Source organism: Chrysoperla carnea, chromosome 5 (assembly GCF_905475395.1).
Source record: "Chrysoperla carnea chromosome 5, inChrCarn1.1, whole genome shotgun sequence".
NCBI lineage: Eukaryota > Metazoa > Arthropoda > Insecta > Neuroptera > Chrysopidae > Chrysoperla > Chrysoperla carnea.
This window is the reverse complement of record NC_058341.1, coordinates 21,030,200-21,052,344: the sequence shown is the minus strand read 5'-3', so window position 1 is coordinate 21,052,344 and position 22,145 is coordinate 21,030,200. Positions and strand designations below refer to the sequence as shown.

The following is a 22,145-nucleotide window of genomic DNA, read 5'->3' as shown; positions in this document are numbered from 1 at the left end:
CAATTAACCGATCGCTTATCTGGGCAATTTCAACTTAAAAAAAAAAAATAAAAATTGCATTATATCCTTTATTACCCTTGTCCCTATGTATGCTTAGATCTTTAAAACTACGCAACGGATTTTGATGCGGTTTTTTTCTAATAGATTCAAGAGGAAAGTTTTATGTAATACATACATAATATACTAGAGAAACAACATTGATAATTTTAGAGGTAAAAGTAAATTGTAGACAAAAATAGGGTAAGTAAGCATATAAATTGAAGGTTATAACACAATAATCTTTGAATTTAAAATTTATAAAATGTAATTTTTTTACTTACATTTTTTCATGAAAATACATACATTTGTATTCTCAGTACATTTGTTATTTGGTAAATTGGTAGTTGGGAACGAGATAAAACTTGGATTTCCTCTTCACCAGTTTTAGTACTCAGCCGTTTTCGAGAAATCGGACATAAAAAGAGCTTAAAATTTCTTAAAGTACTAGGCTATGCTCCCTACATGCTTTCACTACACCAGTCAATGATTTTCCTTAGCCGTTTTCGCACAGACGTTGTTTTCACACCTATCACATAAATTAACAGATTAATCTGCTTGGACGTTTTTTTTTTTAAAACTTACGTTAGAATTTTTCTTAATGTCTGGTTACATGTTCATCGGGTGTTCAATAATAGCACCCGTAAGACTGACAGAAAAAGTATACGAAAAAAAAACAAAGACTGCTTTTTACAAGCGGCAACGTTGTTCACTTTATATTGTGTGCTGACTGCCTTGGCGCGGAGATGTTAGGTGGACTGTTATACATATAAGCAATGTATAATTATTCATTGTAGCATTGACAGATTTACTGTAGTTGATTTTTTGAATACAACTACTATTTACAGAACTAAATTTCTTCTCGTTCTCAGATATCGAGTTCTCTCTTGTGGTTAGAAATACCTTAAATAATAAAAATATATAATATGAAATTAACTTTTATTACAAAAATATTACAGTTATATTGTATTTGAAAATATACATTTTTTTATTGCAAGTTTGATTCATTCTTTGAAATAAAATCAATTTAATTCGGTAACTATAAACATTAAATAATTGTAAAATTAATAAAAAAATTCGCAACTAAAAGGAAAATGTAGTTAGAGAGCATAAGTTTTTTTAGAATTTAATTAAGACTTATATTTTATTTGAACTTAGTTTTACACTTTTTGTAGAAGCCTTGACACCTAACTTAGGATGACTTTCGAATTTAAGTCAGTCACTATTTTCCTTTTAGCTACAAAAAAGAATCAAAATTTTTTAATAAAACAAAAAAGAAAATAATAATTAAGGCTACATTCACAAAACATTAAACAGTGAATGCTGCCAATAGTACAAATTTGTTTAAATTTAACAATAAAGAAGTTTATAAAAGGCACGAAATGGTAGGTTGTTGTTTGTTGTTGTCAATATGTCTGTATAAAAAAACTGTCCGTTTAAGAGCATTAAATAAGGGTGGGGCTGTTGCAGGAAAATTGTACATTTAATAAAATATGCTTTAAGTAATAAGAGTAGGATAGAGAACTAAACAAGTTATTAGAGAATTTCTCTCAAACACTCTTTTGGACACTTTTTTTAGTCAAATAGCCATAAAAGATTATTCTCCTTTTACTCTACACTCTATAGTTGTCAGGTTTTTAAATTCATGACCCAAATGAACTATTAATTAGTCAGTCAAAATAAAGACTTTAAAAAAAAAATAAAAGTACTTAATCCTGAGAAGACGTCGATTTTTAAAAATAATTTTTTCAAGCGGCCAGTATACAGATACAGATTCCGCTATGCAAGCAAGCCTTATTGTTGGAATTTTCTTTTGAAAATTTCGCCTTAAAACATTATCCAATAGAAAAGTTAATTCTCTATATTTTCGTACACATTCTTCTTATATTTCTACTGTGATTTTCGGCGGATAATTCAAAAAATTTTTAATTTTTCATAAATGAAATTTAATAGTGATCCTGATCCTGATATTCTCCCTGCAAATGGCCATCCTGATTTAAAATTTTAATAATTGTTGCCAATTATAGATAATTTGTTGTATGAATCAATTTTACTGAAAACACACAAAATTTACTATAGAAGAAACTAGTTTGTTATTTAAAATCTTTGAAAATTGGTGATTGTCTCGCTATTGTTATCTAATTTTGATTGATTTTTTTTTGTTATAAATAATTTTAAAGTGCCTTTGTATATTCATTTGGTTTTTGATAGTAAAATTGTATAACAAATTGCTCAGAACTTTGTTGAGCCAATAATTCATTCGATAAATCTTTCATCAATGCTATACTTTTTGAATGCTTTGGTGTTTTTTTTCGTTTATAACGTGCACCATCGATCATTTTTAATATTATATAATGTAGCCATAATATGTTTGTGTATGGTTCAAAATGTTCCCATTGATTCCTAGAAACAAAATAACCATAAGTCAATATTTTAAATTTTCATTTTATAATAAGTTTTCCTTATAAGTTTAATTTTTCTTTATTGAAAATATATTAAATTGAGGAAGTTTTATGATTTTAAATCAACTGGAAAGATATACAGGATGGGCTATTTTAATCGATTAAGGATCGATTATATAATAACTTTTAAACTCGGGTAAATTTCAAGATTATTTGAAGACAAAGGTCAAATGAATTTGAAACTAGAATTTCAGGTTAGACATGGCCACACTCGAATGTTTTCATTTTACCCTTGACAACTTTTTGCTAAAGCATTATTTTTAGCTGGTGTGTATTTGATTTTAAAACCAATAATGACAAGTTTTTCCAGAAGCGGTAAGCGTGGTTTTTACGGTAGATAATAAATGCACCTAAATTTCACTGTTGATTACTGTAGTATTTTGAATTACCAGTAGTTTTACTAATAATAACTTATTGAAAAAAGAAATACAAAAATATTATTAAACAATAACTTACTGATTCCTTTTCTGCATCATTTTATAAATTTCGAATTGATAATCACCAACAGATTTAAATAGATCTGGATCATCGGCTAAATTATTGTAGATACAAACATTATTGTATGTAACGCGTGATAAAGTGAAGTCAATAATTGTAGCTTTAACGCCACATGCATTGACTTCAATTTCTTCACCATTTAATTTAAAAAGAATTGTTTTTGATTTTGTAGGTTGAATTAATAAATTACCCCAATGTAAATCACGATGTTCGAATTCTAACTCGTTTTCAGCAATGCTCAACGCTAAGGCAGTCTGTAACAAATACAATACCATTTAACAGTTTATTACGATTAATGATTCATAAAAATCAAGATTTTAGAAATGACTTTTATATTTAAACTTTTGTTTTATCTCTAACGGTTTACAAGATGGATGCATCCTTTTTCATTCTTTCATCAGATTTACGTCAAACTGTGAGTTTTATTGTAAGTGATCTTTTTCTAACATTTTATTATTCAGAAAAACGAGATAGAATCTTACGAAAGAAAAAGGAGGGAGGGAGAAACCATATACCGTTACATAGGTGTAAGGAAAAAATCGCCAAAATTTCACTGAAGTACTTAATGAATGACTCCTTAGGGATATCCTTATATCAATAAAATTGGTGATACTCAAGAAGACCTACAGGTCTAGACGTCTGATGTTTTTATCTAACTCAATGGACGAGTGAACATCTAGTCATGATTTAAAAATTAACATGTACCAGACACCACGCATCCGTTGAAATAGATTTCCCTTTTATAAGAAATACTAGTTAAATAAAAACAAACCTGAATAAATATTGAATAAGCTTGTTCAGCATTCAAGAATTCAAAAGATTCAAGATCCCGCCCACCATGTTCTAGCTCAAATACAATATACAATTGATCATCATCGAAAATACCAGGATGTTCATTTTCAGAGCCATTCATTTCATCGTATAGCTCCCATAAATCAATTAACATTGTTGGATATTTCCCACGTACACATCGTACATTCTGTACGTACGTAAAACATTCTGTACAATTCAATGCATTATCACGTAGACCACTTAGTTCTTGTGTAATAATTATCTCTGAAATGATTTCATCGAATTTCTTTTGATGTTCTCCATTTACAGGTAACGGACCTTCTATTGGTATTATTTTTAAAACTGTTGCTGATCCATCCGCGTTCTTTAACAGAAATACTTCGCCGTACACACCTTCGCCAAGTTTCTGACATTTTTGTAAGACACTGAAACAATTATTTTTTATTTTACAATTTAAGAAAGGTCAAAAATCGAAAACACAAAAGTTATATCCAAAATGCATCCTTTTTTTAAATCATTAAAATCATTTTATAAAAAATTATCAATAGTACAGAACTTTATTAAAGACTTGCTTGATACCCAGCCGCGCCGCTGGGCTTAAAAGTAAAACTACCGCCTTCACCACCGACTTATAGCCTTCATCCCTTTTTAATAAAATGTAATTTAAATTAAAAGCACTAAAGAATGTTGATATCAACCACCTCCAAAAAGATTTATATCCCTTATAAGCCCCGTTAGGCGATGAGTTTCAATAAAATATGAAACACGTTTTCTATCAATTTTGAAAACGAACGTTTATGTAAAATTTGAAGTAGATTGGATCAATGAATCACGTTGTCCCGTACGAACTTTGTTTACATTTTCTCTATTAGGTTATAGTGCTACACAAATAGACTAAAATCCTTACTTTTTTGCACGAAATGGAGCAATAAAACTCTGAAATGTTCGTAACAATTCAGACTAATCACAAACATTTCTAATTATTCAGAACGTTTCAGACTATAAAAATATGGGAATGGGGGGCCACTCTGTATTTGACCTTGAATTGAATTTAGATGCATCTTTTTAAAATATAAATAAAATGAGTAAAAAAACATACCTGTCTGGGTAACAAAAATCAAAATCTATTGGATCAGTTTGATTACAACGTTTTAAAACGATATCTTGAGCAGTGACACAATGTGAATATTCACTAACATCGAACGATGATGATCGTATTAATGATGGTTCAAGGACAGATTCATTGAGTGTTGATTGATTATTTATATCCAAGGATAAATCATTAAAATCGTCATCCAACTCCTGGATTTTATTTTGATCGACTTTTGATACATAACCTGTAGGTTCAGGATAAAATAATGTTAACAACATACAATTCACTTTATTGTATTCTTTGTATATTCAAGAACAAAGAATTCACTAATTACGGTATTTCACTTGAGAAGATCCCACTTTTTAGCACCACAAATGAATTCAACTACTTTTTACAAGTTTAATTAATATTTTATTAATAATCAATGAAAATGTAATTGAAAAAAGTTTTTTTAAAATTGTTTTATTTATTATTTTCTGATTTATTTATAAAAATAAAATCAGAAAACAAAAAACCAAACAACTAAATCTTGATGCTATGATTCACAGTTATGTATCAAATCTGTGACGTTGATACTTTCTTTGTATTTATTCTGTAGACTGTACAAGAACATAACATATATAATTATACCGGGTGTCTACTTGTTAAATATAATAGCATATAGAATACACAGGTCTGCGACTGAAAAACCGCATAGGATTTTTTTTACATTTTGTTATAGATTTTAATCTCCCAAAAACAAGAAAAATATTCAAAACATTCTGTCACATAGGTTTTTATATTTTATACAAAATTCCCGAAGCTGTCAGAAGCAAAGTTGAAAGAGGGAGTTTTCACTGGCCCCGACATAAGAATGCTTTTAACTGAAACCCTCTTTATGGAAAGTATGAATGGCAAGGAAAAAGAAGCTTGGGTATCGTTTAAGGATATAGTGCGAAAGTTTTTGGGAAATATTAAGGATCCTGACTACAAAACCATTGTTCAACTACCAGCATACGAAGCTCAAGGCTGCAAGATAAGCCTGAAGGTCAATTATTTACACTCCCACATAGACTATTTTCATGAAAACCTGGGAGCTTAGGGAGATTATTTTCATGAAAACCTGGGAGCTTAGGGAAGATGGGATATCATTCTGCTTACAGGCTACTGTATAATTTTTAATAAACGAGTGCTTTTACCAATTTTTTGTTTTTGAATTTGCAAAAAAACCTTACGTGATAGAAAAAAATGGCCATCACTTCTGAAATCAGCGCATTCTAAAACATTTATTAAAATTTAGTAAACATATCTCATGTAGCTGACAAAAAATTTTTTTTTGCAGACCTGTGATATTTAAACATACTTTTTAAAAGGCAAGTTACTTCTTAGAACTATCATATTTACCTCTTAGACACCAGTACTAAAATTATTTTCAAACTCGCATATTACATTAATGCAAAACATATTTAAATTTAAAACAGTTAACTCAGTTGTTTTCTTACAATTTAAAGTAAACATCCGGTATAATATAGCATTTCTTTGTGTATTTATATAATAGTGACATGTAGCGGCTAAATCATGAACTAATATATTCGAATGGCTTCGTACAATGTACAATTTGTTCATATTTATTTATTTAATTGATTAAAACATTTATCAAATTACATTATAATTAAAAATATTTAACATAATTCATAAATTTTGTCTACTTTCATAAGATTTCGATGAATTTAATTTGAAGAATAAAAAAATTAATATTTTTTTTTTAGTTTTTGAAAATAGGTTTGTATTTATTGCAGAAATAGAAACTATAATCTCAAAAAAGAGTTTCCAAAAATTATTTTTCTAAATTAATAAAAATTTCCCGTTACAAGTCAAAAATTGAATTTTTTAAATAAAAACGTTGTCCTACAATTTCATACCATGTACATATGAAATATATCATAGTATGCTAAATTTAGTACCAAGTTTATAACGCTTAAAAATATTGGCTTGTTTTCACTTATTATGAAAGAATTCAATTTTTCAGTCATAAGCAAGATTACTTGAGCAGTTTTTAGAAGTTTTTTTCAGAATTTAAAAGTATTGGGTACCTATCTAATCATTTAAATCATAAAAATTAAAAAATATTTACCTGTACGATGAAAATTTTGTGTAATTCGTGCATAAATTTCTAAATCAGAACGTTCTGTATTATGTTCATCATCTCCAACTCTACAAAAGTTATCTTTTTGTGATATTCGTGTTGTTGGAATTATCGCTGGTACAATTCTTATTGATATTCGTTTGGCAGGAATACTTTCATTTAAATTTGATTGAGAATCAGTTAATAATTCAGCAGCATCAATGTTTTTCGTTTGAGGACTATCTGGAGTAAATGTATTGAGACAAACACCTATTTAAGGAATAAAACAATTAATAAAAAATGGAAATTAATTAATTTTAATTTTTTAATTAGAGCTCTTGACGTGGTACGAATTCTAAACTTGTGTGGTAGCTAGGGCATGGACGTCGCTAACGGGTGGCAAGCAAATGCCCCTCCTTAGAGATTCACAAAAATGATTTAGTCCGCCTACTTGCTTTAACAAATAAAAATTCTACTGAATTAAAAATTTCAATGTACATTCAATTTCCTGTTTTTTCTTCTATATTTTGACTTGAAGGACTTCGCGAAGTTCGCGACTGAAAAACTAGTGTGAAAGTATTTATAGATGTAGGAGTTTTATAGTATTTTACAGTAGAAAAACAGTCGGTTCGCCCATCACCGTAATTAGAATACACGACTATAACTATTGAAGGAAGTTTTGCATAAAATACTGAAGAAATATAAATAAATGTAATCTTCCTTAATAAATTACTTAGATTGCTTTATTCAAATACCAAAGAACTCTCAAAAATCAATTAAGCAAAATTTATATCTCTAATCAAAGAAGTAAAAGTCACAAACGCAAGAAAAGTCCAAAAATTATTTTTGTAGTAATCAGGGCCCTTTAAAATTGTTTTTCTTATCATTCATATTTTCTATCTTTCAGGTTGCCACCTTCTAGCTCAGTGGCTGACAGGACACCCCTAGATAGGGATATTAAAATACAGATTGAATCGTTACACAAGAGACAGGAATGGATTTGTGTTTACTCTACCGATTCCAAAACTGTCATTAAAAAACCGTATAGTTTATGTCATCGGATTCCAGTCTAATTTGCTGAGCAAAATAAATAAGTGCTATGATGACTTATTAAAATAAATATAATAAATTTACCTGACATAATTTTCGTACCGTAAAATGAAAAAAAATAAATTTTACGTTCATGTAATTTTGTGTTTACAAAAGAAAACAGTACAATCTGAATGATTTAATTTGAATTGAATTAAAAATGGGGATAAAACAATTTAAATTAAACAAAATGTATAATAAATTAAAATGAAATGTAATTGATCCATTTTGACATCAAAATTGATGTGCATAGTTACACATCATCAAACGCCCAACTTAATTTCTAAATTAGATTTAAAAATTTTTTAATAATGAACTAAAATATTTTATAATTTAAATAATACTAATTGTTTTAATTATGATTTATTTAATTAAATAATTTTTTTCATATATCATAAATTCTGCTAACAAAGTCTTCAAAAAAAGGCAGGGAGCCTGTGACATCGAGGTGGTGTCAAAAAACCGGATATATACCGGATTCTTAAAAGGACCCATGTTACTAGATTGAAAATATTGTATTTACTCTCAATACTTTTTAGGAGAGTGGAGCAATATCTATCATCTCATTAATGCCTGATTTGTGCATATAATCTTTTTTGGTAAAAGTAAAGATTTCTAGAACAATTGGGCCGTTTGATATATTGCATCCAAAATTGTGGAGCAGGAAAATCGCATAAACCTGACTACATACGCGTAAAATTTTGGATACTTACTTTTATTATCGTTTTTAATTTCAAAACATGTTGAACGCCATTTTCGTCCTTTTTTTTTAATAGTCATTAAATTCCAATCATTTGGATTTTTAAATGCACATGTATTACGCAAAATCGATAATGACCGTCGCCAATGTTTACCCGTTTTTAAATGTATTTTATCTGGTAGTGTTGGTGATGATACTTCAAGATTTCTATTTACGTTTACAGAATTGTTGGATTCATTTAATTGATTTGGTGTAGTATTTAAAGATTCATTCGATTTATTTGGCGTGGAAAATGGCGTAATATTTGGCGATTGATTCGTTTTATTTGGTGTAGAAGATGACGTAATATTATTTGTAAAATTACGTAATAGAACTTTACAATGTAAATTATTTGGTGTTTTTAATATATTTTTTATTGATTTATTTGAACCTATTGATTCTTCTGATGAAGACACTTCGATAATTTCACATTTAGATAAATCATTATCACTGTCGCATAACGTTAAATCAATAAATTCATCAGTTTGAATGATTTTTCTTTTAATTTTATCACTAAGTTGTCCACCACGCCGTTTATTTATCAATGATTTCTTAATTGATATAAATTCTTCTTTGTTCGTATCATCTGAATTGATTACAGATTCTTTATCATGATTTAAATTTGAATTCGTTGTTGGTGATTTTTTATTATTATTTTGAAATTCAAGACTATTTAAATTTGAATCTATTTTTGGTGAATTTTCTTTATTTGAATTTTCATTTAAAATTAAATTTATCGATGACGATGAAAGTTCACTAAAATTTAAATTTTAAATTAAATTTAGATTTTTTTAACTTTAAGTCTAATCAGTGCCGGGTTTAGGTTCGATGCGGCCCAAGGCTCCGCTCGATATGGCATCCTTTTAGTTCTATGCGGAAGTGATTATTGAAATTAAACATCTAATTTTTATGAATCTTTGTAATAGTGAGAGAAAAAAGACGAAAAGAAGGACATGGCTTTACGGGCCTAAGCCTAAATCCGCCTATGAATCTAGCCATTAATAAAATTATAGTAAAGATGGGACCCTATAACAAAAATTATTGGGTTCGGCCAGCGGGGTCTCAACGGCCTCCGCCAGTCGAGGGCTTTCAACAATTCGAAAATATCAGAAAATTTCCTTTGTTTTTTTCTTATTTTCAATTTTTCTAAATAACCGTTTAGACGATACTCATAAAAATGCTATTTTTTCAAAAAATTTCAACAACCTGTACCTAGAAAAGGAGGTACCTTTCCTGGATATAACGTTTTCTATCATTCGCTGAATTCCTGGTGTTATAACTTGGAACACCCATGTATATCACTTTGCTATTTTTATGCAATAGTTACCGATAGTTTAAAGATAGACTTTTATTGATATTAGATTTTCTGATTTTTAAATAACGGATTTTATAAAATCCAAATCTTATTAATGGTCGCGACCATAGGACTTCAATTTATATTGAATTAGATTGAAACCATTTTTAAATATTATTGGTGAGAGACGCTGTCGTCCTTGTAATAATTTCGGGTGGAAAACAATAATTTATTACTTAATCAGAAGAAGTCTGACCTCAAAGAATCATACTCACCACGATTTGTGTAATGATAAAATTTCATTTGCTGATGCAGAAGTTAAATTCATTGATGATGAATATTCAATTAAAGTTGAATTTATTAATTTTGAATTTGTTGATATTTGGGTATCATTTTGAATTGTATTATTATTTAAAGTTAAATTTTCCAATTTTGCATCTGAATTATTTTGGAATGTATGTAGATCAGTTGAATTTCTTTTTGAATTAGTTAACTTATCAATTTGATCTTGATTTAATCTCGTACATAAAACTAAAAGTTGTGGATCCAATGTTATATTTCTTTTCTTTTCATAATTAATATTTGTTAGATTTTTAAAAACCGTAAATGATCTTGAACATAATAAATGTTCAAATTTACTCTTACGACCTCTTTTACCACTTTTGAATATATCATGTGTACTTTTGAATTTAATACGTAATTTAAAGCTATTTCGTGAAAAACTCGATTCAATTAAACTTAATGAATTTTCATGTCTTGATTTTTGTAAAAATTTATCAATATTTAAACGTTCTAATCGAACTATTGGTAATTTTACACCTTTATTATTAGTATCACATCGAATTAATGGTTTAGGCGATTGAATTTGTTCTAAATTAGTTTTTAAGTCACTTATTTTATCGATTTCTAAACATGGTAAAACAACTTGGCACTTTAAATGGAATTTATCATCTAGTTTGGATTTAAATAAATTTTCTATACCAGATAAATCTTGTAGGTGTTTATTTTCAGTGCGTGTTAAAACAACCTTGGAATTATCATCTGATTTTGATGTAGATAAATCTCCAACACCAGATAAATCTTGATGATGGTTAATATTAAAACGTGGTAAGACAACTTGGCACTTTAAATGAAATTTATCGTCTAATTTTGATTTAGATAAATTTTCAAAACTCGATAAGTGTTCATGGATTTTTGAATTGGAATTATTATCCGATTTTGACGTAGATAAATTTCCAACGCCGGATAAATCTTGATGATGATTAATATTAGTACGTGGTAAGACAACTTGACACTTTAAATGAAATTTATCATCTAATTTTGATTTATTTAAATTTTCTAAACTCGATAAATGTTGCACATTTGTATTACGTGTTAAACAAATTTGAGATTTTAAATTAAATTTATCACACAATTTTGATTTATTAAAATTTTCAAAACTAGATAAATGTTGCACATTTGTATTACGTGTTAAAACAATTTGAGATTTTAAATTAAATTTATCATCGAATTTTGTTGTAGTTAAATCTTCAACCGCAGACAAATCTGGAAGATGATTATTATTAAATTTTGTAACTGGTGTACTTGTGAAAAGTGTGCTTTTAAAATTTGGTGTAGTAATTGATGGAAAACTATATTCTGTCGATAGTTTTGTACGATCTTGTGTAGTTATTAATTCATGTAATAACACATTATCTTCGGGTAGTGTTGATTTCTCATTTTTTTCTCTCGACACATCATTAACTGGTTTTACTGGTCGTTTTGATTTCAATGTTTTTTTACGATTTTTAGTAACACGGCCTTCTTTTGTAGCTTTTGGTGATTTATTAATTTTTTTGGCATTATTTTTGTACACACGTTTTGGTGGTTTTAACAACGGTGCGGCAATTAAAGATTTTGGATTTGTTGTTGAATTTGAACCATTTTTTATGGAAGTAGAAGAATCACTGGCATCGAAAAATATGCTACTAAAATTGAGTTTTGGTGGTTCTAAATTTCTCATAGTACCACGACGCAATTTATCAAATGTTGTCTCAGCCCATTGTGGGATTATCGATGAATTTTCTGATGTATCTGACATGATGCACTCACTATTTACGATTATTTTTTCTTACAACCCATTGACGACCACAAAAAGTTATGAAAAGCGCGCTTTAATTTTTTGACAGCTCGGAGCTTATGATCTACTTTATTAGTGTTTATTGGTATAATCTCTATTTAGGAACATGGACTAAGTTTACACTAAATAAATATTTCTCATAACTTTTGTCAACTCCATTATTATATAATGTGAATAATAAATTTTATCTGAATAGTTTGTATAACTAAATAATATTAATGATAGAAAAAAGTACAAGATCAGGTGCTCATACAATTTCTTCATTCATTCATTTCAGTAATCATAATGGCTGGCACCCGTTGAGTTTTTCTGTAAGTAAAAGATAGGTATTTAATGTATAATTGTGTTAATTTTACAGACAGCTGATAGCTGAATGTTTTTAGCCGTAAAACTTGTGCTAAAAGTACTAAAAAAACGTTATTAAATACAAAAAATTTAACTCAATAGTTGATTATTATTAAATTATTATTAAATCTATTACACTCATTTGGATCTGACAAAAGGAGGCATGACACCTGGTTGTCAAAGTAGAAACTAATTTCAAGTTACAGATTTTAGTGTTGAGCATTGAAATGTTTAGAGTTGATTACTTTTTGCAAATTATAATTACAACAATAATAAATAATTGATAAAAAAAAATTAAATTGTGGCGTTTGGAAAGCATTACCTCAATTTAAAGGCCCAAAGGAGTAAAGTGTAGTGTGAAAAATTGCCAAAGTCGTTCCAATACGAATACAGATCTGAGTTTTCATAATTTGCCTCAAGCAGGTAATTTTTTATATTGTCAAGTCTAAAATTGATTAGTAAAAATCACATACATGTTAAAAACATATATGAGTCTGTAGTGCAAACTTAATCATTGAAACAATGTTCCATTTCAACAATCGGAGCTTTGTTGTTTGTATATTTATTTGAGTGGCACATAACAATAATATGACAGTCGAAAGAATGGTGATGTTTTAAGATTAATGTAATTAATTATAATTAAATAATTAATCATATTAATAAGTTTGTTATGAAATGTAGCAAACGATTAAAATATTATTTAAAGATATGTAATTCAACTCTTCAATTATTAAAAATCAATGTCAACAAAATGATTAAGAGTACATCTAAAATTACCGAACAACATAAGGCCAATAATGAAGTTCAAGGTATCTTCTCGTCATGTTTTAATTTAAATTTGATTTAATGAATTTGGCGTAGTAATTTCGATATATTGTTTTTATTTAATAAATAGGACGAACTTGTAGTTATACATCTGTAGATAGAGCACCGTCATCGTTAAGTGTATCAGCTGCAGCTGAATACATGTTAAGTTTACCTGTCACATGTCCACCTTCACCGGCACTATCAAATGTTACTTTAACACCAGGACGTACTAGAAATTTAGATCAAGATATGGAAGCACTTAGATTATCGAGACAAGATAATCCATTTATTCAGGTAGGTACTTTATTTTTAATATAAAAATATTTGCATATAATGGATACAATATAGTTTAACATTGACTTGGGCGCATACAAATTTATCATCATTACGTCAAATCAGAGGCGAATTTTTTGCGCCTTTAGACAGTTTTAAAAATTTGCGCTTTCGGAATAGAAATCTATCAATAATGATATTTCTTTATTTCTTAGAACCTGTAAAATCGCTTTGGTTGTTAAGGGCAGTTCTCCGTCTCGAGCAATCATTGTTAATTAAGAACGTATGATGGATAAATTCATCAAAAAGCACTTTTATAAATCAACAGATATATCGTTACTAACATTCTTAACTCTTTTTTGAACTTTTACAGTGTTGCTTAAAAACGAAAATTTACTTTAAAAATTTCTGTAAATTATTGTCTCTTTTAAAGCTAAACCACAAATCTGTTTGTGAATACTAGACACTGTCACTTTGAATGTTTCCGGACCAGATAATCAAAAAGTAATATCTTCTGCAGATTCATCCTTGTAACTCTTTTCAAATTGAACCGATTTTGAAGATCATCGCCTCTTTTTTTAGTTGTTTCGGGTACAGAACCCTAAACTCGCACTTGAAACACAGTTTAAAATTATCATAATATATAGCGGTCAAACTTAATCCCCTAGTCGCCTGGAACTTTTTCCTGAGCATTCGAAGTTTCCTTTGATGTGTCAATTAGCTGTAAGTTTTACTCTCGCTTCAAAACGAACGCTGCACGGTAATAATCAATTCAGTCTTAGACAGAAACATACAAAATGGTTGCTTCGAGCCTAATTAAGCACTACTGAATTTTTGTTTTTAAACAGTTGTCATAAAATATGGTTTTTTCAATTGGCTACTCCATTATGAAGTAGTCGCGAGAAAATGTAGCACTCTGATTTGCCACTATCTTCCGGTCTATGGACAGAAAATTAGCTAAACTATTTTGTTAGCTTAGAGCCAATTAATAGTTTTAATATTTTGTTTCCTTCTTTCCTTTTTAGCAAGTATTAGCAAGTCGTGAAAGTTTAGATTGTTTAGAAGAATCAGAATCAGATGATACAATTTTAATGTCACAGGTAATTATCATTAAATAAAAGGTACTGGTTTGTTAAATTAATAAGTAAAATATTTTTGTAGGAATTTTTATCTGATTTTGATGCTGATCCACTAACATTACCCGAAGTTCATGAACATATGATACGTAGTCCACCGCCTACAACATGGCCAAAATCGCCTAATTTTAAAGCATTTCGTTTTCCACATACAACAGCTTCGGATGATGAGAATGTAATTATATCTATTTATTTTTTATAATTCTTAAGACAATACATGTTGCATTCAGAATGATTTATTTTCTGCTGAATATCAGCCAAGACTGTTGATCAGCTTAGGGTATGAATCTCAAATTCATTTTGAATGCGGCTATTCCATGATTCGTGGTGATTGAAGAGAGATATCTATATTAACACATCACTTGGTATACAATTTATTATGAGACAAATAGTTGCGTGGTAAAATAGAGTTAAACACAGTATTTGACTATAAGCGTGGATACTATTACCGAGCATAGAGTCCAAAACATTTTTATAACAGCACTATTAAAAGTACAAGCTTATATTGAGCAATCTCGAATTTCTTAGAGCGTTATTTAAACCGTTTCGGGGACACTTTGGACATTCTTCAAGATTTTATTTACGTTTTTTTTTGTTTCTGTAGGAGAATTTTCCACAAAAATCCCCCCAGCGATCACGTTTATCATTAGGTGATACATCAAGTCAAACAATGACAATGACAACAGTTTCGTCTCCACGACCAATACCCCAAATACCGCGACCACATAGTCATCATCAACATAGCGACACGAATACAAATACCAAATTTTTACTATTAAATCCAGTATCAATCCGTTCATTATCAGATGTACGTAGAATTAGTACAACACATCAAACACAAGAGGATGATAGCGTTCAATTAATGTCTAGCAGTGATGAATAGATCTATTCTAATATTTATTTTACTATGAATAACCATTTTGACATAATATGATTCACGAGTAAATTGATTCATGTTTACCTGTTGAGGTCAGTAAGAATGGTATGAAGGTATGGAAACATTCATTATCATTCATAAATGTTTTAATTATTTTATGGCCGAAGAGCCAATCTATCGAAAAAAAAAATAGTTGTATTTCAATTTGAAGCCGTTTTGATGGTCGAAATGTATAGATTTCAGTATTCATTTCATACCATATGATTTAAAAAACTTCTAACCGCAACCATTTTACGATATGCTTTAAAACTTAAATCTCTTAAGGTAGTATTAGCACCAAGGTAATTTTAGATTTAAGGTTGAAATTATTTGTACATTATTTTCAACTTTGGTGATGAATTTTGTCATGTCTTCATGAATGTAAACGAAAAATAAGAATATTTTTTGGTATCTGCCTTGGTTTTCGAAATATCGAAAGCTAATTAATTAAACAAAATTTTCAATCTCCGATATTTTAAAAGTTATAACATAATTCATCATCGAAATTGAAAAAATATAAATTTTTTAATTTGTGTCCCTACTACAGGGGGTTTGTGGCAGTACTCTATAGTCCGACAAATTCGATTCGACACCACCTTGCAAAATGTTTGTCGGATTACCGCGGGGCCACTTGTACTGAATAATCAAAATGGCTGTAGGTTGGAAACCAAATGTTTTTTTGGATAGACCGGCTCTTATAATAATAATAAAATGGATCGTGTGTTTGTTAAATATGCGTGTAGTCTAGGTCTAGGAGGTAATATTAACGGATATAAGAATGTTATGGTAATATTAATGGGTATATGATCGTTTCTAGAGTACACTTTTAAACCGAAAGGTTATAATATGTTGTGTTTGTAGTTCAATTACAATATCCGGGAAGTAGCTTTCTTAAAAATTGCAAATATTAAGTGTTGGAGAGCTTTCAAACAATTTAGAGTAGATATTTGACCTACTATCTTGAAAATTTATGCATCATTTCTTTTGTAATGCCTAAATACAGAATCGAAAGATTCTCACTCACGCAGATATCATATTGACGAGATTTTCCACTTACCTGATGATCAAGATTGATACGGGCGGCCTGGTTTTCGATTTTGTATTCTGATATTAAGATATTACAAAAAAAGTGTTACACAAATCTTTACGATAACTAAAAAACCTGCCCTCAAATATTTAACAAACATGTTTTGTGGTTTATATTAAAGAGGTAACGTAACGTATTCATTTCTTTAAGCAATAAACTCTTTTTATGTACAAGTTGTATCTAGAAACGAGCACATATGCGTTAACATTACCGGCTCTCCCACTAACGATTGATGGATGTAATATACTGATCTGGGATTGTATTTAAAATATTGAAATAGTTGTTTTGATTTAGATAGTCATTTGCAGCGTTTCTCAACCTTTTTGACGTGTAATCCGATATTTCTTTTGTAGTACAAGTGTTCGAGAGTTTCTCGAACTTAATTGTTTTGTCCTACGAGAAAAAGTGTCAGTACATGCATGTATATTACCAACTTACATCTTCAATGTAAAAATACCTAATAGTCAGGCTCGGATTTAGATAAACTTATCGAATATTCAATAATAGGCCAACATTGAGACTTCTTTTCTCGATTAGGGCATTTTCCACTTAAAATGTTGGTACGCGTGCTAACAAAATAGGCTAGAAATTCAATTGTCACGAGTAAAACATGTTTTCAAAGTTTCCGCCCAAAGTTTGCCGCCCTAGGAACGTGCCTGCTCTACCTGCATGATAAATCCGGGCCTGATAAGGTTGTACGAGCACGGTATCTTTAAATATATGTTAACATTGTTTTTGTTGAGCAGCCTGTAAACAATAACGTATTTCGCTAATTTTTTAGTATTGGTTAGTTTTGATATTAGGCAAAACAACATTTTTATATAACTAGAAACTTACCTAGAAACCTACAATTATCGACGTCAGAGAGTATCTAAATTAAGGTTTGAGAAATGCTGGTCTTGAATAATATTATAATTAATATAAAATAAATGAATTATTAATAAATAAATAAATAGCCAAAGGAATTTGTTTAAAAATATTATATAAAAAAATACACAAAATATTATATAATTAATTATTATAATTACATAAATAGCTTTAATTTTAGGCTTCTTCATGCATTAAGTCGATAAAATAATACATATTTCTTTACAATTTTTTTATTTTTATTTCATAAAAATAGCTTTAAATTCTTTTAATCTAAGTTTTATAACAGTTAACAAGTAGATATATGAGTGATGCGATCTACGAAAATCGATCTTGATACCGGAGAACCTACAAAATTAGAAATATAGAATTTCGATACCGATAATATAATTCTCTTAAATTCGATTTATCTCCAATTCGGATTCTTAGAAGATCTTGTTTTGTCTTGGCAAAATAAGTTTCCGGTTTTTTAATCGCATCACAAATATTTTTATTATTAGACTTGTATTTGTAATAAAAAAATATTATACAGGGTATCTAAGAATCAACGTCATTCCTTGAAGGATTCAAATTCAGCACTGAGCTAAGTGAAAAGCGACATCCTGGTAATACAATTTCCAAATTATGGATTACTATAATCTAGTAATCGTTTTATAAAATAAAAGCTCATATTCTTTGGTTAACAGTTAACTGAGACGACATTGACTTTAAGAAATCCTGTACTAACTTCTTGGCAGGAAATTAAATACATATTCTATTCAAAATGCATTTGTAAATGTATTGATACAATTGTTTTAGTGATTGACAATTAGTTTTAAATTAATTGATTTTGTATAGAATTGATAGATATTAAATTTAATATTATTTCTAGAACATACCTAGACATCTGTGTATATAAAAGAAAAAAAAATATACATCTCTCTAAAATTAGTGAAAGTTGCTTTACACTATACTCAACAACTACAGAACAAGAATATTTCTTGTAGTATAATACAACTTTCATAAATAAATAAATTTATTGACTGATCTATTAAAGAACACATAAGACTAGGTTACATAGAAAATAATATGTCAATATTAGATCAAAATGATCAAAATTATTATATGACTTCATTGACCGTGTTTGAAAGGAGCTTCTAAATGAAAAATTTCTTCACTTAGAAGGAAACAGAAATCAGAATAGTTGATAAGCACGCCTTTGCTTACAAAACGAAGGAATGCTTCATTTTGAGAAAATTCTCGAACATAGACATCATCTGGAATTCGAATTATCAAACTAAATTATCAAGAACATATATCAAGACCGTACACTCCACAAACCGAGTCATTTACTGTTAGGACAAAAAACTAACTACTATAATATTTTCACAAGTTAGTTTCGTATTCTATAACTGCGCAACACGTTACCTCGCGAAGAAAAGGAACAGCTTGAAGCTAGTTCCCAGGTAGATGCTATAGCTTAATCCTCCCACTCTAGTGTACTGTCCTAGTTAAATACGTTCTCAGAATGACAGAATTATTTCTATGAAACCTGGTCTGTAAAGTTCAAAAGTTAAAAAAAAATGATCTCATATTTTTAAAATCATTCCTCTTTAAATTTCTATTCTATATTAAACATAAACGGTAGAAAGGCTTTTGGATATTTATGGGGGATAAAATGAACGCAGTATTAATCCACAAAATTGTAAATATATTCACCCAAAAAAAAAAAAAACAATATTATTATTATTATTTTTGATTAGGATAAAAAATTTACTATTTATTAAAATTTGTATAGATCCTTGATTGATTATATAGATAGATTTATTGATTTGATTTAGACGATTTAAAAGTTTTGAATGATCTAGTCTTATAAAATATGAAATCCTAAATAATTACTACTATTTACTATTAACTATTACTATATTAACTAGTCATGTTTTAAAAAACTTACCTATAATCTAATAAAACTATAATTAATTATAAAAGGTTAATTAATTGTTATTAATTGTATAAATAAATAATAAACATAAGTCTCACTTCATTATTTGGACTAAAAATATCAAACCGGACGTGAACGGAACCATTAGCAATACCCATAGCCATAGAGCACGGACTGAGCGTTCTCTATCTAACAATAAACTATGAAGTGTCTAGCTGAAAGCATTAAATAATAGTTCTAAAATTAATAAGAATGGCGCTTGTGTAGCAAAACGTTGTTTGATGTGAACTTATCTATCCTCTACTTTAATAACTTGTTTAGTTCTTTAATGCTTTTCGACGGACACTTTGATACACTAAGATTATTTTTACTTCCACGTTCCACCCTTCATATTGTAAATGTGTGAGAGATGCAAAGCGATCGTGTGATCAATAGTCCATCGACAGCTGATTAACTGTAGTACAGCTAACGATTAATATTGGAGTGAGACAAATGTAATAAGTAAACTGTTATAATTAATTTAATTTTTATTTAATTCTTATTTTATACATTAAAATAGTAATAAGCGCTGGTCGCTTTTTATCTATGCTCTAAAACTTATTTTAGTTTACCTGTTGCACTGATTCCAAATTCAGCATACGCATTTTGGAATTAAACAAATATTTTAAATATTTCTGTTCATTTTGTGATCATTTATTCTTACGGGCTGAGAGGGATGAAAAAAAAATTTCATTCTATTTTTGTTGTTGTATAAATAGAAAAAGATACGAATTTCTATTTCTTCGGAAAATGTTATTACTGTGTAATGAAAATCTTTTTCTACTTACGCATATTATTAGTGTTCTACAATATTATACCGAGCTTAAAAGAACAAATAGATTTATTAATTCATTAACAAAATTAGAGAATAATAAGTCTGTAAACACCGCGGAAACCATCCAGATGAATATTTCTTCAACGAAGCGTTTTTGATCTTGCCCTTCAAGGATATTTCAAATCAACTCATTGAGTCGTGTGTTTTCTTAAATCGCTTCTTTGAAGAAATATTTAGCTTCGTTATATAACAGTTCGATGACTGACTGACAAAAACGGGAGAGCTTAAGTCGCCAAATATAAATTAAATTTGGAAGATTTGTTTCTTAGAATTTTAAAGCTAAATTATTGATCATTTTAAGCTCGTCTACGAATCCACGGACAATTTTTATAAATTATCGTTATAAATATTTGTTTGATTTCGATATATAATTGTATCTATTGATTTAAAAAATAATATTTATGAATGCTGTGTTGTTTAATTTTAAATAATAATAATTATAATTTGTCTTATAACTTGCCTTTCGGATGGCCAGGGTTTTTTTTGTTAAATAATTATAAATTAAAACGTTTTTATTATACATAAAACATAAAAAAAAATATTATATATTATATTTTGTTGTGTAATTGATTATTGTTAATTTTATATATAAAAAAAAATCTACTTAACTTTAAGTATTACCTACTTATTCCAATTTATATTTTATTTTAATATTTTTCAAATGTAATTTTTATTCATACAGTTCCAACTACTACAGTTCTGTCTAGAAATAAACTAGAATTAATTTATGAGCATTTTTAGTCCCCATGAAGTAGAAACCATCATAATTGAGAGCACATGACGTTAATTTGCAATCAAAACAGATTGCAAAATTTTGTATAGACATAAAACGGATATTTTTTGGAAAAGTGATATCATTGTGACTCTCAATGATATCACATTAACATTATACAGACGTCTTATATTTTTTATCAGAATTTGGCCTAAACAAATATAAAATAGAGGATTGTAAAATATTCGATGTATAATTTTTGTAATAAATTGTAACATCGGTGAAATTATTATGACATCGAATTTACATAAAAATGTTTAAGATTTTTGGATTGTTTTTGTTTTGAACAAAAATAACTTAAAACACATGTTTACAACTCACGTTTTGCGGCGAAAGACTTATAAATTCGGTGCTAATCGGCTTCCACTCTAGCATAGCTTGCTTTCAGTAGTCTGACACAAGAAAATAAAAAAAAACTTTTAGTAATATCGTTTTCTGATCCCTAATTGTCATAATTAAAAACTAGTAAAAATATACAAAATTAAAAAAAAAACACGATAAATGTGGCTTTTTCCTTTTAGCTCTCTCCAAAGTGAACCGATTTTCTTGAAACATAGTTGAGAACAATTTCTAATAAATTACCTTTCAAACAAACAAAATCGGTCCATCCTTTTAGGAGCTATGATGCCACAGGCAGACACATAGGAGATCTGAGACCTTTACCTGCTCCCGTGGTGCTTATACTATTTTTCTGCTCAACGAAGGCAGAAAATGGAAAATGCGTTTAGCACAGTGGGACGAAAGTTGACACTTTCCGCCCAGAGGAGAGAAAATTTTATTTTTATGTAATAGTAGATTATATTCCGATTTATAGGGGCAGCACACGTTACTATAAGTGCCCACATATTAATTTAGATTTTAAGTTCTGAACATAGCTAAAGAAAAATACTGTAGGAATAAGAATTACGTTTTAAAGAATGT

At 28.7% G+C, this 22,145-nt stretch overlaps 2 protein-coding genes across 2 annotated transcripts; one reads left to right on the top strand and one right to left on the bottom strand.

Annotated features, from left to right (window-relative positions):
- Nucleotides 1-1,075: 1,075 nt before the first annotated feature.
- On the bottom strand, nucleotides 1,076-9,413 carry LOC123301810 (serine/threonine-protein kinase haspin homolog). The gene is made up of 6 exons (XM_044884716.1): nucleotides 8,788-9,413; nucleotides 6,995-7,255; nucleotides 4,888-5,125; nucleotides 3,769-4,213; nucleotides 2,955-3,250; nucleotides 1,076-2,439 (listed from the first exon to the last, which is right to left on the bottom strand). The coding sequence occupies exons 1-6, from the start codon at nucleotides 8,852-8,854 to the stop codon at nucleotides 2,211-2,213; spliced, it is 1,536 nt and encodes a 511-aa protein (XP_044740651.1). The 5' UTR covers nucleotides 8,855-9,413; the 3' UTR covers nucleotides 1,076-2,210.
- A 3,847-nt stretch (nucleotides 9,414-13,260) lies between these two features.
- LOC123301811 lies at nucleotides 13,261-15,942 on the top strand. Its single transcript, XM_044884717.1, has 5 exons — nucleotides 13,261-13,380; nucleotides 13,467-13,672; nucleotides 14,677-14,751; nucleotides 14,813-14,962; nucleotides 15,392-15,942. The coding sequence occupies exons 1-5, from the start codon at nucleotides 13,323-13,325 to the stop codon at nucleotides 15,668-15,670; spliced, it is 768 nt and encodes a 255-aa protein (XP_044740652.1). The 5' UTR covers nucleotides 13,261-13,322; the 3' UTR covers nucleotides 15,671-15,942.
- Nucleotides 15,943-22,145: the final 6,203 nt, after the last annotated feature.